General features: G+C 39.0%; 1 protein-coding gene across 1 annotated transcript; it reads right to left on the reverse strand.

Moving 5' to 3' along the window:
- Positions 1-406: 406 nt before the first annotated feature.
- Positions 407-12,564, reverse strand: LOC135217374 (U4/U6.U5 small nuclear ribonucleoprotein 27 kDa protein-like). Its single transcript, XM_064253219.1, has 4 exons — positions 12,437-12,564; positions 11,102-11,259; positions 10,446-10,526; positions 407-1,172 (listed from the first exon to the last, which is right to left on the reverse strand). The coding sequence occupies exons 1-4, from the start codon at positions 12,493-12,495 to the stop codon at positions 1,057-1,059; spliced, it is 414 nt and encodes a 137-aa protein (XP_064109289.1). The 5' UTR covers positions 12,496-12,564; the 3' UTR covers positions 407-1,056.
- Between the last annotated feature and the right edge of the window lie 2,053 nt (positions 12,565-14,617).

A 14,617-nucleotide genomic window follows, 5' to 3' on the forward strand; every position in this document is an offset into this window, starting at 1 on the left:
TCCTTGCATTCACATTTTTATAAAATCTTTTTTCTTTTTTATTTTTTTTTCCTGTGGTTCACAAAGAGACTTCACAAATCTTTACATATTACATACAGTAGATGAAAATATTTCTTTCATACCAAGTATTCACTTTTCCATTCAGAGTATACTGTGATCTTCAGAATCTAAACCTACATAACTCACAAGATCGTTCACTGTATGTCTGTTAGATTATTTCCTTGACCAATATTGGGCTTTTTCATTTAAATGTAGTTACTAAGGGCAGCTTACTCCATTTAATGGTCAAGTACTAGAGGTATATCTGGTGGTAATTCAGTCCTTCCATTAATATAAATGCCAAGAACACTTGCTAAGGTGAATTTCAATGAAAGGTACCTAACACTAGCAAATAAAAACATTAACGTACAAACCTATAAATTTATTTCAAATGAACATTACATAAGTAATAAATGTGCACATTTTACAGGTAAATTAAATAGACAAATCATACTTCACAATTAGGTACTGTCAGATATAGAAATTAAAAACTGTTCAAATGTTAACTGCAAACTACAGTAATAAAGCAAAGGGTTAAGATTTCTAGTTAGAAGTGCAACGTAATGATTTACAATACTTGCCTACAGACAATAATGTGTAATTTACATCCTAAAGCAAACAACATGTACAGAGCTGAAAAGAATCCACCATATATATATTTCAGAAAATTAAAAAATGAAAAGCTAATAAAATATACTTTAATTGCAATGCTTTGTTAGTACTACATACTTGACATTACTGAGAGTGAAGGAGAGCAAGGGGAAGAGAGATACTTACTAATAATGGATAATGGAAATTAATCTTTCACTGTCCAAACCCAGAGCTAATAAAGGAGAGAGAGAGAGAGAGAGAGAGAGAGAGAGAGAGAGAGAGAGAGAGAGAGAGAGAGAGAGAGAGAGAGAGAAAACTGCTTTACTTTCATGTTTTGGCAATAGCTTCCGTATTTATTTTTTACAGTATATATATATTATATCCTTCTTGGGTCATAATCATATGACATAGCATTCCATGGGGTACTTATGCCACAAAATCCAGGGGGCGGTTAAAGCCCCCTTTTCGGTTCATGTATTGGCGGTATTTCCGCTTCATAATCACGTGAACCGCACCAACGTTGTTCCCCTCCACTTTTTTCCCTAAAAACCAAAGAGACCATGTTACTCTAGAGTGTTTGGGAAGTAAGCTGTCACAACACCAGAAATCGCATGTTTAATACTAGGCATAACACCTCTTAAAGTAGGAGTCTTTTCTCTGTGAATAACTTTGATCAGTTAACATTAACCCAACCTAATAGACTAACCGGAATCACTAAAAGCTTCAAAATCCAAACTACTTGTTATATAATTTCAAAACTTTACGAACCCTTAAAATCTCAAGATGACCTAAAAACAATATTCACTAATTTTTTTCAACCATTACACTCTCACCTCAGAATAAAATATATTCTGCATAAATATTTGAATCACTTCCTAAGTCAACACAAATATGCATTAAATTATGCCCTTCATAAATTATAATGAATAAATGTACAGTGGAACCTTGGTTTTCGTCTTCTTCTTCTGATGAAACTTTGTCTTGGGTTTCGTACATATCCTTGGATTTCGTACTCTCTGACTAGGCCCTGTACCAAGCACCCAAACAAAGCATCCAATGTTCTCTCATGCCCCATTTTGCTTTTCTGTATGTTGTCTTTGAGCATTTTGTGCTTTTTTGACTAGAGTGCAACCGCCAAATAAGCCATCATGGGGCCAAAAAAGTTCCAAGTCCCAGCCCTAATGTAAATAAGGTGAGACACAATATAGAATTTAAGAAAGAACTAATAGCAAAGTGTTGGAGGATGTTGCATGCCAATCTCAGTGAGAAAATGCCTGCAAGTGTTGCTGTTAGTGAATTTAAGGCCAGCAGAGGTTGGTTTGAAAAATTCAGAAAACAAATGGGCATATATAATGTGCTTACTTCAGTGATTAAGTACATGGTTACAAAGTGGAGAGATATAACAAATTTTGTGGAGAATTATCCCAACAAAGCTGTTGTACTCCTTGTCTCCAACAAGTTTAATGACAATGCCATACTTAACTTTAGGAGAGAAACGCCAGAAACAAATGTCTCAGGACAGTTTTGTTGTGCAATAGGGTTCTAATGACTCAAGCTGGTCCTAGTGCCAGTAAAAGCCAAAATGGAGAAGTAATCTCAGTTAGTGCTAGTAAAAAACGAAGAAAAGTAACCCAAGATAGGTCCTTGATACCTGAAGTCCTTCTGGAGGGAGATTCCCCTTCCAAACAATAACCTCTACTCCTCCCTCTCCCTCCTCTCCGCCTTCCATACACTAGCAAGTGTCTTCCTCTGTGGTTTGCATAGTTTGTTGCTTGAACAAGCAGTTTTCTTTTGTTCCTGGAATGTAATGAATCTGGTCATATATTGTTTCAACCCAAAAGGCCGAGTTTTTGGATATAAAATTGCCTATTCTCTAACAGGCTTCGACCGGCTTCTTTAGAACTTGTTCTTCTAGGAAGGGTAGTCAGGTGGGTTACACTCCCAGCTGGTTTAGGGTACTTGTACCTCCCTCCAAGTACAAGTCTATCTTATTGTTGAGACTGAAGACTTGTGCCGCATATGAACAAATGACAAAGCGTAGGTATTTCCTGGACTTTTGATGTATAGGGATGTAGAAATAAGCATCCTGCATGTCTATGAATGCCATCCTATTGCCTCTGAATGGATGACATGAGAGTGGCTTGTCTCCATCCTGAACTTGTCTTTTCTACAAAGAAATTCAGGGCGCTCATATTCAAAATTGTCCACAAATGGACGATTGTAAAAACCATCAGACTTGATGGCCTTTACTTCCTCGATAACTTTCTTTTCAAGGAGCGAGGCCTCTTCGTTCGCCAGTACCAAAAACCTCTCAGAGCCTAGCGAGTAGGTGGTCGACACAATAGGCTTGTTGACCAACGGAGGGTTTTCTCTGAAGGGGATTGAGTGACCCTCCTTGAGCACTGACATCATCCATTCCTCCCCTCTCCTTTTACTCAACTCCTTCCAAAAATGTAGAAGCCTTGCTCCTACAAAGGGACACGATGCTCACTTTTGGGTAGACGGCTAAGTTGATGACTTTTTAAAAGGTCAAGCTGAAAAACAAAGGTTTAATCATGGTCTAGACTAGACTCAGGTTCTGCTACCTTGAAAGAGCAGTCTGAAGGGGGAGAAACATTCCTGGTGCTTGCAGAAGTTAGATCCCTAGGGCACCTAGCAAAACAACCGAGAAGCCCTAAAAGCAGAAATATCACTCACAGCCGAACTAGGTAAAGAGGTGTTGGAGGTCAACAGGAGAATATAATAGTGTGGACTTCTGCGAAGAAGTGATACTCTTTGTAGTAAAACAGCACCAGAATTCTCTCTTCTTCAGGATACCTAAGGCTCTGTTAAGCAATGCAACTCCTAAGTCCCATCCCTTATGCCCTCATCCAATTATTAAAAGACTTTTAGCCAATCAAACGGTTTGTCTTCCGGTAGTAAGGAAAAGTTCTTGATTTTCCAGGCCAATGCACCCATCGACCAATCCAGGAAACTCAGAACCTCATAAACCCTCAAGAGGTTTTTAAGATGATCAATCTCTGTAGGGGAGACCATCATTTTGGCTACGTTGATGCTGACCTGCATGATGAGTCTTTGAGACCGAAGAAGTCTCCCTAGGAGGAGGCAGCCACTCCCAGAGAGAGAGCTTCCCCGGTTTCATAAGCCAAATACCTCCAATGCTAAAGATGAGATGGGGGATGGCTAAATGGAGACTTCCCATGCTCTCTCTTCTCAGCTAGCCAACTATCCAATTCGCTGAGAGCCTTCCTCGCCAAAGAAGGAAGTAACATTTTCAGTAGTCTGTTGTCTGCAGGCTGGAGAGACAGTAGTGAAGAAACCGGGGAAGTTATGCAGCAGGTACTTCAATAACACTGCATAAGTAGTTGGAGGTGAGCCTTGATCCATAACACTATCCTCACCATCCTCTTCTGAAGACATGGGTGACAGCAAACAACTCCTAGGGTTCTGGTTAGAAGAGGGGTCTTTCTTGAGTAGACTCAAAATATCAGAGAAGTGACAATGAATTGGGAAAAGCAAAGGATTCGTGGAAGATAAAGGAATGGCTGGCAACATTTGCTTGGCATCTGGCATAGAGTGCATTGCAGAATGCGTCAAGCAATGCGAAGGTAAAGTCAGTTCATGTGGCACCTGGCGTCGAGCACATTACAGAACGCGTCATCAAGCAATCCGATGGCAAAGTCAGTTCACATGGAATGCTGCAGTCTGTAGAAGTGGGCTTGTATACAGGCGAGCGCTGAAAAACTATAGACTCTGGTGTCCCTAGCTGTTACTGGGTGCTCAGGGTTAGTACTAGGCAGCTCTGCTGCTCATGAGCGCTCTGGCGCCCTCGGGTGGTGTAAAAAAGAATAGTAATGTTTCGAGACAGAAGTATGCCCTGGCTCTAGTACAAATCATTCCAGAGTAAAATGCTTCGGAGTCCCAAAAATACAATAAGATTTCACAGACTACCACTGGAGGAGAGCAGACCATGTCCAAAACAAGCCTTCCCAATGGCCGTGATTCATCACTAAAGCACCATTGGCGGCTATTCTTAGGGGCTGGATGCCTCTAAACACAAGGACAGCTTGTATTTCTTTCTGGATGCCTTTCCAACCACCATCCCTTGTTGCGACCTGGGACGCTACAACAGGTCCGACTGAGGGGATGAGTGTCCGTGGGCAGTCCCCACCGACCTCCATATGCCCTCTATTCGAGGCTGACAAGGGGGTCATGATCGGAAGTAGGGGGAGCTGGGTAGAGGAGCAGTAGTTGAAGGACTGGGAACAGAAGACAATGCAGGAGCGGATATAGAAACATTAGGATTATCCACTAAAGATTTAGCAGAATTATCTAAAGTCTTAAACTCTACTGTCTTTGGCTCAGATCTAGTGGCCACCTTACATTTCCTATCCCTCTCTAACTTGGTTTAGTGAAAACCAAAACCTTCCATTTCTTAGGATCCCACCCTGCACATTCATTATAAGTCTTGTCAACTGAACATTCCTCACCTCTACATTCAATGCACAAAGTGTGCAAATTATACTTCTCCTTTGTCAGTCTGGTATTACAGGCTTCACTAGCAGCGCTAGTGTCAGACATACTGATAAGGAAAAATTAAGTTTTGAAACAGGTGAACCCAGCTACAATACTTCACCAAACTCCAAGGGCAAAGCTAACAAAAACTAAACCTAAGTTGACTGCTTACAACTGAACTTCAGTCGAGAGCCGGCAGAAAACAATTGAACTCCTTGCTGAAGTTGTTACTCTTTCACCATAAATGTGGGCGGGGCTAGTACCTACACTGACATTGGCGCTACTGCAATTTTCACAATTTTTAAGCTGCCAGCGAGTGAAACTGTGAACAATGTAATTACCTGGGAGAGTATTCTCCCGTGAAGCTGGCATACACTTTTATCCTTCTTTCTCCTCTTACAAAAATTTCCCGAAGACAGAGAAGTGCAGCCAACAAACTTCTTGCAGAGGAAGCTTGAGTGAATGGCTTTCCCCCTACAAATACAAATATGGTGTTTTTATAATAAAATTTTTACACATATACTTAGCAAGTAATTACACAGCTATACTTTTTTACTGGCAAGGAAGCTAAGGAAGCTAAGGCAGCTAAAATTTTAAATTCACAGTAGTGATTCATTTGTTTTTAGTGTACGTAACAAGCCTGCCCTCTACCGGGGAATCATAGGTACATCATCTCAGAAAATCACTTCTTTTGTGCTTTATGTCCATAAGACAGGAGGAGGAAGGGCTGTAATCAGTAATTACTTGGTAAGTATAAATGAAACAATTTTATTAGAAAATACCATTTTCATATAAGTAACTTAGCAATTACACAGCTGAATCCCACACTGATAGGTGGTGGGAAAATGGGCATATTTGCTTCAAACACAGTTAATACTGATTATGAAAATGAAACAAAATTATGTTAGCCTTAATAAAAAAAGCCTGTTGTATCCTTACCAGGCAAGAGTTAGAGCAGGTGATCACTGCCTTTTGGTCATTGTTCTTCTAGACCTGTAGTGACTCAGTGGAGGCATCCATGATAAGCCTTCTACTTTTGAGGGTACTTTAGAGTGAAGGAGTACTCCGAACACCCACAATGTTAACTAGATAAAAAACTGCCCTTGCCCTGGGCACAGAACCAACAAAATATACCGACCAACACAATGTTATGTCCACCGATAGCAACATAATAATGAAAATACCATCATACCACTACCAAATGGTGGGTAGTCCGGGTACCAGTGGTGGGTAATCCAGGTACCAGTACCCCCAGGCTTCCCAAGAGAAACTTTACACCTAAAATTCAAGGCGATGAAGTTACGGATAGGAAGGAATGATTCCTATGCTTCTTCCCTTAATATTGTGCCAACCACTGAAAGTGGACCTACGGTACTGCAATTTTCGAAGGTCGTTTCTACTTCTTTCAAACAGCATAATGCAAAAACAGAATTGCACTTCCAGTATGTAGACTGGAGGATTGCTGAAAGAGACAAATTGTCTATAAGCATATGAAGAGGTGACAGCCCTGATTTCATGCACTATTACTTTAATAGTAGGAAGAATTTCTTTTTGAATTTGTGAGTGTGCCTCTAGAATAAGGCTTCTGAGGAAGAAAGACAGCCTTATTGGACATAGGTCTGGACGGATTTTTAACGTAACACCAAAGGTTACTGGTGAGGCCTTGGATCTTTTTAGCCCTGTCTAAATAGTAGTACCTCAGTGCCCTCACCAGGCAAAGGACCCTTTCATTTTCTTCTGGACATATTATATTCATGAGGAATTGGAAGGAGACTCGTTCTTAGCTAAGAACCCAGTGTGAGAGAGCAAAGAGCATCAACTTTTTAGAAATCCAATACATTTGTCAACGGCCTGTTGCTTGCTTACTCATTTAGCAGAGGTCAAAGCTACTAGAAATAGTGTCTTCTTTGTCAGGTTCTTAAGATAAATGGAGGATAGCTCAAATCAAAAGCAGGTCCCATTAACCATTTAAGAACCACATCTAGGTTCCATGAAATGATATTGTCTTTTGCCTGTTTAGAGGTCACAAAAGGCCTAATGAGATCACTCAAGTCCTGATTAGTGGCTAATTCCAAACCTCTGTTTAAAAACCAACCCAAAACATAGCTCTGTAACCTCTTATAGTCGATTTTGAGTCTCTTGGTTTCTAAAAAAAAAAAAAAAAAAAAATTAAAAATAAGAGAAGAAAGTCAACTATTTGAGTTCTAATGGTCTTGGCAAATGAGCTGGCAGATTGACGTCTACATCTGGAAATAGCTTCCGCAACTTGCTTTGAAAAACCTTTCGCCCTGACAAGTCTGCAGACAGTCTGAAACCTGTCAGAGCTAGAGCAGACAGGCCTTGGTAGAATCTTCAAAGAGGTGGCTGTTTGAGATGTGGACTTTGCGGCAGTAACTTTGGTAAGTCCACAAGAAGTTTCTGAAGGTCTTGGAACCCTTCCTCGAGAGGCCAAAAGGGTGCCATTAGTTATCAAAACATTATGATGGGATTGGAATTTGTTGTGTACCGTCCTCAACACATTGAATATTGGAAAGGTGTTAAGATTCAAACTCTGAAGAGGCAAAAAAAACCTTTGCAAACAAAAAGGCCGAACGTCTAGTAGAGTCAATGAGACCTGAGATGCCACCTTAGGAATAAGATGCACCTCCCAAGGATGGAACTTCTATTGTGTAAGAGTTATCTCCTAGCTGTCAGTCTGGCTGGAGGATAGGCAAAAGTGGCCTTCCCATTCCCTCTTCACAGACAAACAATCCTCTACATCTCTCATCGCTTTCTTGCAAAGGCAGCAGAGCTCTAGCATCTGACTGGTTCCTCTTAAGAAATGTCAAAGCCAGAGAAGCTGGGGTTGCTGGTTGAAAACGTGAAGGAAACTTGGCCAGTAAATACTCAACAGGGACACACATGCTGTAGGAGTTGGCTCTTGGACAACTTCTTTCTCTTCAGAAGAGATCAGAGACAAGGAAAACTCCTAGAAGGCTTAGATCCAGAGGAAGCCTTATGCAGCAGTCCCAGCACATCATCAAATTGCTTCTTGATATGAGCAAAGGAAGGATCTTCATGCGCAAGGCCAGGCAAAGAATCAGGTAGTAGCATATTGGGAGCTGGGTGTTCAGCTGAACTTGGGCCCTTACAAGATGGCACCACAATAGAATGAGATGGGTACTCGGAACGAGACAGACGCTCCAAGACAGAATGGGGTCTGCCCGGAAGATGGACTTTTAGTGGATAAACCCTTCAACGCCAAAACCTGGCTCTCTCTCGTTTGGGAGAATGACGAACCAGGCTGCACCATTTACTGCAGTCTGGTTGCAGACTAACTGAGCATTCTGTGTCGCTTCTAAGATGGAGCTGAATCTCTCCTGATGGGTCTTCAAGAGACGAGACTACCGGAAATCACCAGAAGCACCTCTTATCTGGGCTAGGGAGATTGAGTCAGACGAATATTGATGGACACTAGTCACAGCAACGTCTTTCCAATGGCTGTCAGAACCATGAACTACTAAATCGGATGAGGGGAAGAGTGCCCATGAGCAAACCCCGCTGACTTCCTTTGACCTTCGGTATGTCTCCCCCCAGGTTCAGGGGTGTGAGACAGCGACCTTTGTCTGGGAAAATCAGCGGGACAGATAGACACCACCTCCACTGGCACTGGTTTAATACTATGCACCTCATCCATATGGGCCTTAAAATGACTCCGCTAATTTCAACATATAATTTAGCACTAAATCAAATTTGCTGTCAAACTTGCACTCTAGGGTAGCCACAGCATTGGGTTCGGAAGCATGGAGCTTGGAACAGGAGTTGATGGTAAAATATTTGGAGGACTAAGGATGGGGGAAAATTCAAGGGAAGGAGAAGGAATATCATTATCAGAAACTCGAACATTAGTGAGAGGTTCTAAGCTCTTGGCTCTAACTTCAGCTCTGGCAGCCAACTTCCTCTTTTCACTTCTCATCCCATCTAACACATTTGGACAAGTAAGCTCTTTTGAACGCCTTCGTAAGTGGGGTCTTGCAAACTTCCCTACAATATCTAACACTTGAACCACTAGAGTCTGACAATATAAATCGTAGAAAGTGTATAAAAAAAAAAATCAGAAAAGCTACAATAATATCAGTATATCACCAAATCCTCTGAAAAAGTGAAGAAAAATTCAAATCAAGCCACCAAAACATCTGATGCCACATTGAATGACAGCAGAAAAGAAGTGATTTTCTGTGTTTTTGTACCTATGGTTCCCTAGTGGAGGGCGGGGTGGTTACCTACACTAAAAACAAATGAATCACTCTCGCAACTTCAAATTTAAGCTGCCGTGCCAGTAGAAAAGTATGGCTGTGCAATTACTTGGTAAGTTAAGTTTTGTAAAAAGCACTATTATGGGAAACAGAGCAGCCACAGTACTTGTTACACCACTGATCTTTGTTTATTCCATCCAAAATCAAAACAATGACTAGAGCAAAACAACCCAATAAATAAGCAATGAAATACCCCTTGCATTCATCCACGAGCTTTCAACAACAGCAGGGAAGAAAGCAAGTGCAGCACATCTACTCTTCTCGGAGGGCAGGAAAAAAAATGTAAGGCATGTGAAGGGGATTCCACCCTTACTGCCCCTTAACCACCAGTTTCCATGTTACCAGATTAAATGAATGCTCCAGCTCATGCTGAGGAGAAAAACCTGTTTAAAATACGAAGGTCTGTATTCCAGCAAGAATAAAATCATCCACCCCATATAAATCTTATATCTGAAATTATTCATGAACCTGGCATTGGAGAACTTTCAAGATTCAAGGCCTTGACTACAACAAAAGCTCAGTCAACACTCCATCTGTAACATTCTAATCAGCTAAGGATATCAAAAGCGAGTGTGGAAGCTCTGCACAAAAGAATGAGCAAAAACCTGGCAATCAAGGGTAAGAAACCATGACATTATCAAAGAAAATGCTCTAGTGCCTACCCTATAACATTAATGAATAAAACAAAACAATACAAGAGGGGTAAGAAAAAAGGTTTCAAGTACCTATTTTGTGAATAAAATTTTTTAAAGAAAATGCCCGCCCAATCCAATTTTAGCTAAACAGAATAGTTTTCAAAAATCTGACCTTACTTTCTCAGGAAAAGCTCCATGCTTCAAGAGGCATGCGTATTCAATTTAAATCCACTTACAAACATTTTTATTTTCCATGTTATTTCATTAATGGGTGTTGTGCAACTACCAACATCCATTACTTCTGCAAGACACTCCCAAGTGATGAGAACACATACACTATTCAATCTACTGGCTTTCTTCATATGCTTACCTTTGGTAGTGTGGAAAGATCCAAATCCCATAACTTCCCGCATCTTTTTTTCTTCTGCTGTCAACTCCCCCATTGAAGGTTCTGAAAAGCAATAAAGATTTTTAGTAAAGCATAGAAAACAACATTAAAATTTTTATACAGATAATTAAACTACTCTGACAAACTGGCAAGAACCTTGATGAAATTGTAGATAAAGTAATGAAAATTAAGGTTTGCCTATTGTTCAATTGTATACTGTAATACACACACTGAGTAAATTCCAAAGTTCTAGTAAGAAATATACTTTTTAGAACAAATGTTTTGAGCCATGAAAGAAATAATTAGCAAATCTGATAGCCACCTGAAAACAAGATGAATTTTTAATCAATTTGTATTTTTCATAACTAACAAACCCTCAATCTTAACATTAGGATAACTTCTAGGACCAGCTGGAAAACTGGTAAAGTTAACAAAATTGTGTATGCAAGAGATTATTGGCATGTATTCTTGGTCACAAGTCATGTGTAGCCACTCACATACCCTTCTTCAACCCATGACTATGCTAGTTATTTTCTTACCACCTTTAAGAGAGGACATTCTTTGCTTACAGACTAAAGCTTTAAAATTTACAAGCATTTCCCCATTTTCCAAATAAAAAATTTTCTATCCTTCCTTACCATCATGCTTTCCAGAGGGGCCAGACATATAGACAGGTGACCTGCGACGATTGCTGTACGGTGACCTTGATCTAGAGCGGGACCGAGACCTGCTTCGTCTATCCCTTCTTTCTCGGTCCCTGTCACGTCGTCCAGCATCACGCTCTCGGGAGTGAGATCTACAAGCAAAAAAAAATATATATATATATATATATAAATACATTGTTACCAACAACAATACTGTCGTAAGTATCTGAATTACTATTTATCACAGCACTATAAGATAACCTGTCAATATTAAATACCTGAAAATTTTCACATGCACAAAATGTATTATTTCTGCAAACCTGGGATTCCCTTCTATTACTAGTTGCACTCTGCTATTCCCTTTTAAAGTTACTGACTTCAAACAAGAAAAAAATGAACGACGATACGACTTCCAAGTATTAAGAGTAAAACAACTTGTATACAGCCATACTCAATCCTGCCACTGACTGAATGGAGTAGCTGGCAGTAATTGAAGGTTTTTCATAATTTCTCCTTTGGGCCCAAGCAGCTAGCTGTCTACCTTTCACTATCCATATGTTCAATTTGGTTGATTCACACCTAGATGTCCAACATTTCTTTTGCTAATTTTCAATGTTAACACCAACCAAGTCTGTCCTTTGATCTTAAAAATGTGAGTTATTGGTCTGGTTATGGTAATACATATGGTATACATGTATAAAAATAATAAATTTGTATTTTTTGTAACTAATCAACCTGAGGTCTTAAGGGTATTTTCTCAAGCGTCTAGCTGGAGTCTGGTTATTAATAACACAAGGTTTTGGTGGCAACAGGAGATAGCCAGTACAAGAAATTATAGTCTAACCTTTGATGGACATTTAAAACCTTCCATCTTTGATTCCAGTACCTAAACTATCCATCCCTTATTAAGCAATGAAAGACAACGATCCAACAATCCCATGGATATTGTTTCTGTGACATTTAGACCTCTGACTGTGTGTTACCTTATATGTTTAGGATGCATAAATAGGATGCATGAATCTCAAAATGCAAAAGGAACAACAGAAATGTTCAGGAAATAAAAGGAACAACAGAAATGTTCTGGATATAAAAGGAACTGAAATGTTCAGGAAAGCAAAGTAGCAGAGGAAAGATGGAAAAGACATGAAAGGACTAAGAAAACAGAGTAATGTTTACATAAAAATTACTTTACAACTAATATTTGTTACCATAACAGCACAGAAACGTTAACTATTATTATAAATGTAGACTCCATGATGCTTGATAATAAAAAATAACACACATCACACAAACAGAAAATTATGAAACAAATAAATATGCAGGACATACCGATGGCGATGGTAACGATCACGATCTCTGTCCCTCTCTCTTTCCCTTTCTCTTGCCATTGGGAGCTGTAATAAAACAAATATTTTGCATGAAATAAATACAGCATTAAAATGAGTATAATAGGTTAATAATTCAATATACATATGTATTTTGATCATTATCATTGCATACTGAACAAAAATACAGCGCTACCAATCTCAACTTTCATAGAGCTGGCTCAAGGACTTTGTTCGTAACATTTTATCTTTATCTATAAATTGCACTTTTTAAAAATGTTGACCTGAAAATGTTGGATATTTTGACAAAATTTCTCTCAAAAATTTGTTATTGGAAAATTGGATAAAAACATCGCCACCATCTCATAGTCATTTACGCATCAATTTACAAGCTTTTTCTTTCAAGGTGTCCAGAGAGATTCCTACATTGGCCACTTTCCCTCAATAGTCACAAGGTATCGTCACCTTTCAATTAACATGAGGGTTACGTTCCTGGAGAGCTCCCGTTAATTAAAAACACGTTAAAACATTTTTCCCATATGAAATTAACAGGAATAAGGGGGGGGGGGGGGGGGGGGGGGGTTACGTTCCTGTACTTGGGGAACGCTGTGGTTTTTTTGCTAAGTGCAACAGAATTGGATAACAGCAACATCCGTTTGGATTGTATTTCAACCACTGTACAAAAGTAAACAATTAACATAGTTATGTAGCAATTACTGTAGTTATGTTATATACGACGTTATGTAGAATAAAACCGATACATTTTTTATGTAATAACTTTATTTGCTATAGATAAAAGATCAGCAAGGAAATATGCTGTTAAATCTAAACCAAGCTAAAGCTGGGAAAACTGTTCAAGCTGCTAATGACTGTTATCGTGCATTGGCAGCAAGGATAAAACTCCAGTAAAGTTACGCCATCAAACACAACTGCAGATAAAATAGAGAAAATAATTCTAATCAAAACTACTGGGCTTGAAACAACAAATTTTACCATTTTTGTCATGCAAATAAAAGATAAATAACATAAAGCTCGTACAAGTGAAAATAGCACGCGGAATCACGTCTTTTTTTCAAGCAACAAACATGCTCCCAACGCAATCTGTAAACGAAAAAATAATTTAGTTCACAACAAGACTTATTCAAGACATATTTCGACTTGAAAATTTGTCGTACAGTGGGGCCTCGTTAATCGCGGGGGTAGGGGGCCGCAACCACCCGCGATTAGCAAATATCCGTGTTATCACACCTCAAAAAACCCTAGGCTATACCTACCCCAACTGCTTACTTCAATAGTTAAAACACCAAAGATGTGCTACCTATAAAAACTCTTATCGGCTAACTGCCTATTTTAATACTAATTTAAACACCGAATATACCTTAAACTACCATATGGGTACTCACTATTGATTTGTCCTTGCTAACCTACTAGGTTGAAGATACACATGTACTTATTGCAACTTGACATTTTATAACTAACAACGGCTGCTCCTATTAGTAGTAGTAGAAGGGTATAGTCATTAAAACGGCTCCCTTGCTTACTTGTTAGTGTGTGTGTTTAAGTTATATGTCTATAATGTCACAAATCTTTTATAAATTTTTTCTTATCTTCAATTTCCCCTTCATCAGATCAGCAAACAAAAGTATATTAGCTAACAATTCCTTTCTATTTTCATGATTTGGTTGCTGCACCAAACTAAAAGTACATAGTATATCTAATTCATGAATTAACACATTCATGATAAAAAAATGATATTGTAATGATACAATAAAGTTTGTTCATACTTACCTGGCAGATATATATATATATAGCTGTATTCTCCAAAGTCCGACAGAATTTCAAAACTCCCGGCACACGCAGTGGTCGGCCAGGTGCTTAGTACCCATTCCCGCCGCTAGGAGGCGGGTGTCAGGAACCATTCCCATCTTCTATTCAGATTTTCTAATGCCACTGTCCCCGAGGGGAGGTTGGGCGGGTACTTGATTATATATATATATCTGCCAGGTAAGTATGAACAAACTTTATTGTATCATTACAATATCATTTTGTTCATGACACTTACCTGCCAGAGATATATATATATATATATAATATCTATATATATATATATATATATATATATATATTATATATATATGATATATTATATATATATATATAGATAGATATAGATAGATTAGATAGA

This window comes from Macrobrachium nipponense, chromosome 7 (genome assembly GCF_015104395.2).
Source record: "Macrobrachium nipponense isolate FS-2020 chromosome 7, ASM1510439v2, whole genome shotgun sequence".
Classification (NCBI taxonomy): Eukaryota; Metazoa; Arthropoda; class Malacostraca; order Decapoda; family Palaemonidae; genus Macrobrachium; species Macrobrachium nipponense.

What these genes read in the sequence shown, in the direction of transcription:
- LOC135217374 (XM_064253219.1), bottom strand. Translation starts at nt 12,495, where the DNA reads ATGGCAAGAGAAAGGGAAAGAGAGAGGGACAGAGATCGTGATCGTTAC. An exon ending in CCCCTCTGGAAAGCATGATG is followed by an intron (nt 10,527 to 11,101) that starts GTAAGGAAGGAT and finishes ATTGCTTTTCAG; the next exon opens with AACCTTCAATGGGGGAGTTG. An exon ending in ATCTTTCCACACTACCAAAG is followed by an intron (nt 1,173 to 10,445) that starts GTAAGCATATGA and finishes TTTGGTTTTTAG; the next exon opens with GGAAAAAAGTGGAGGGGAAC.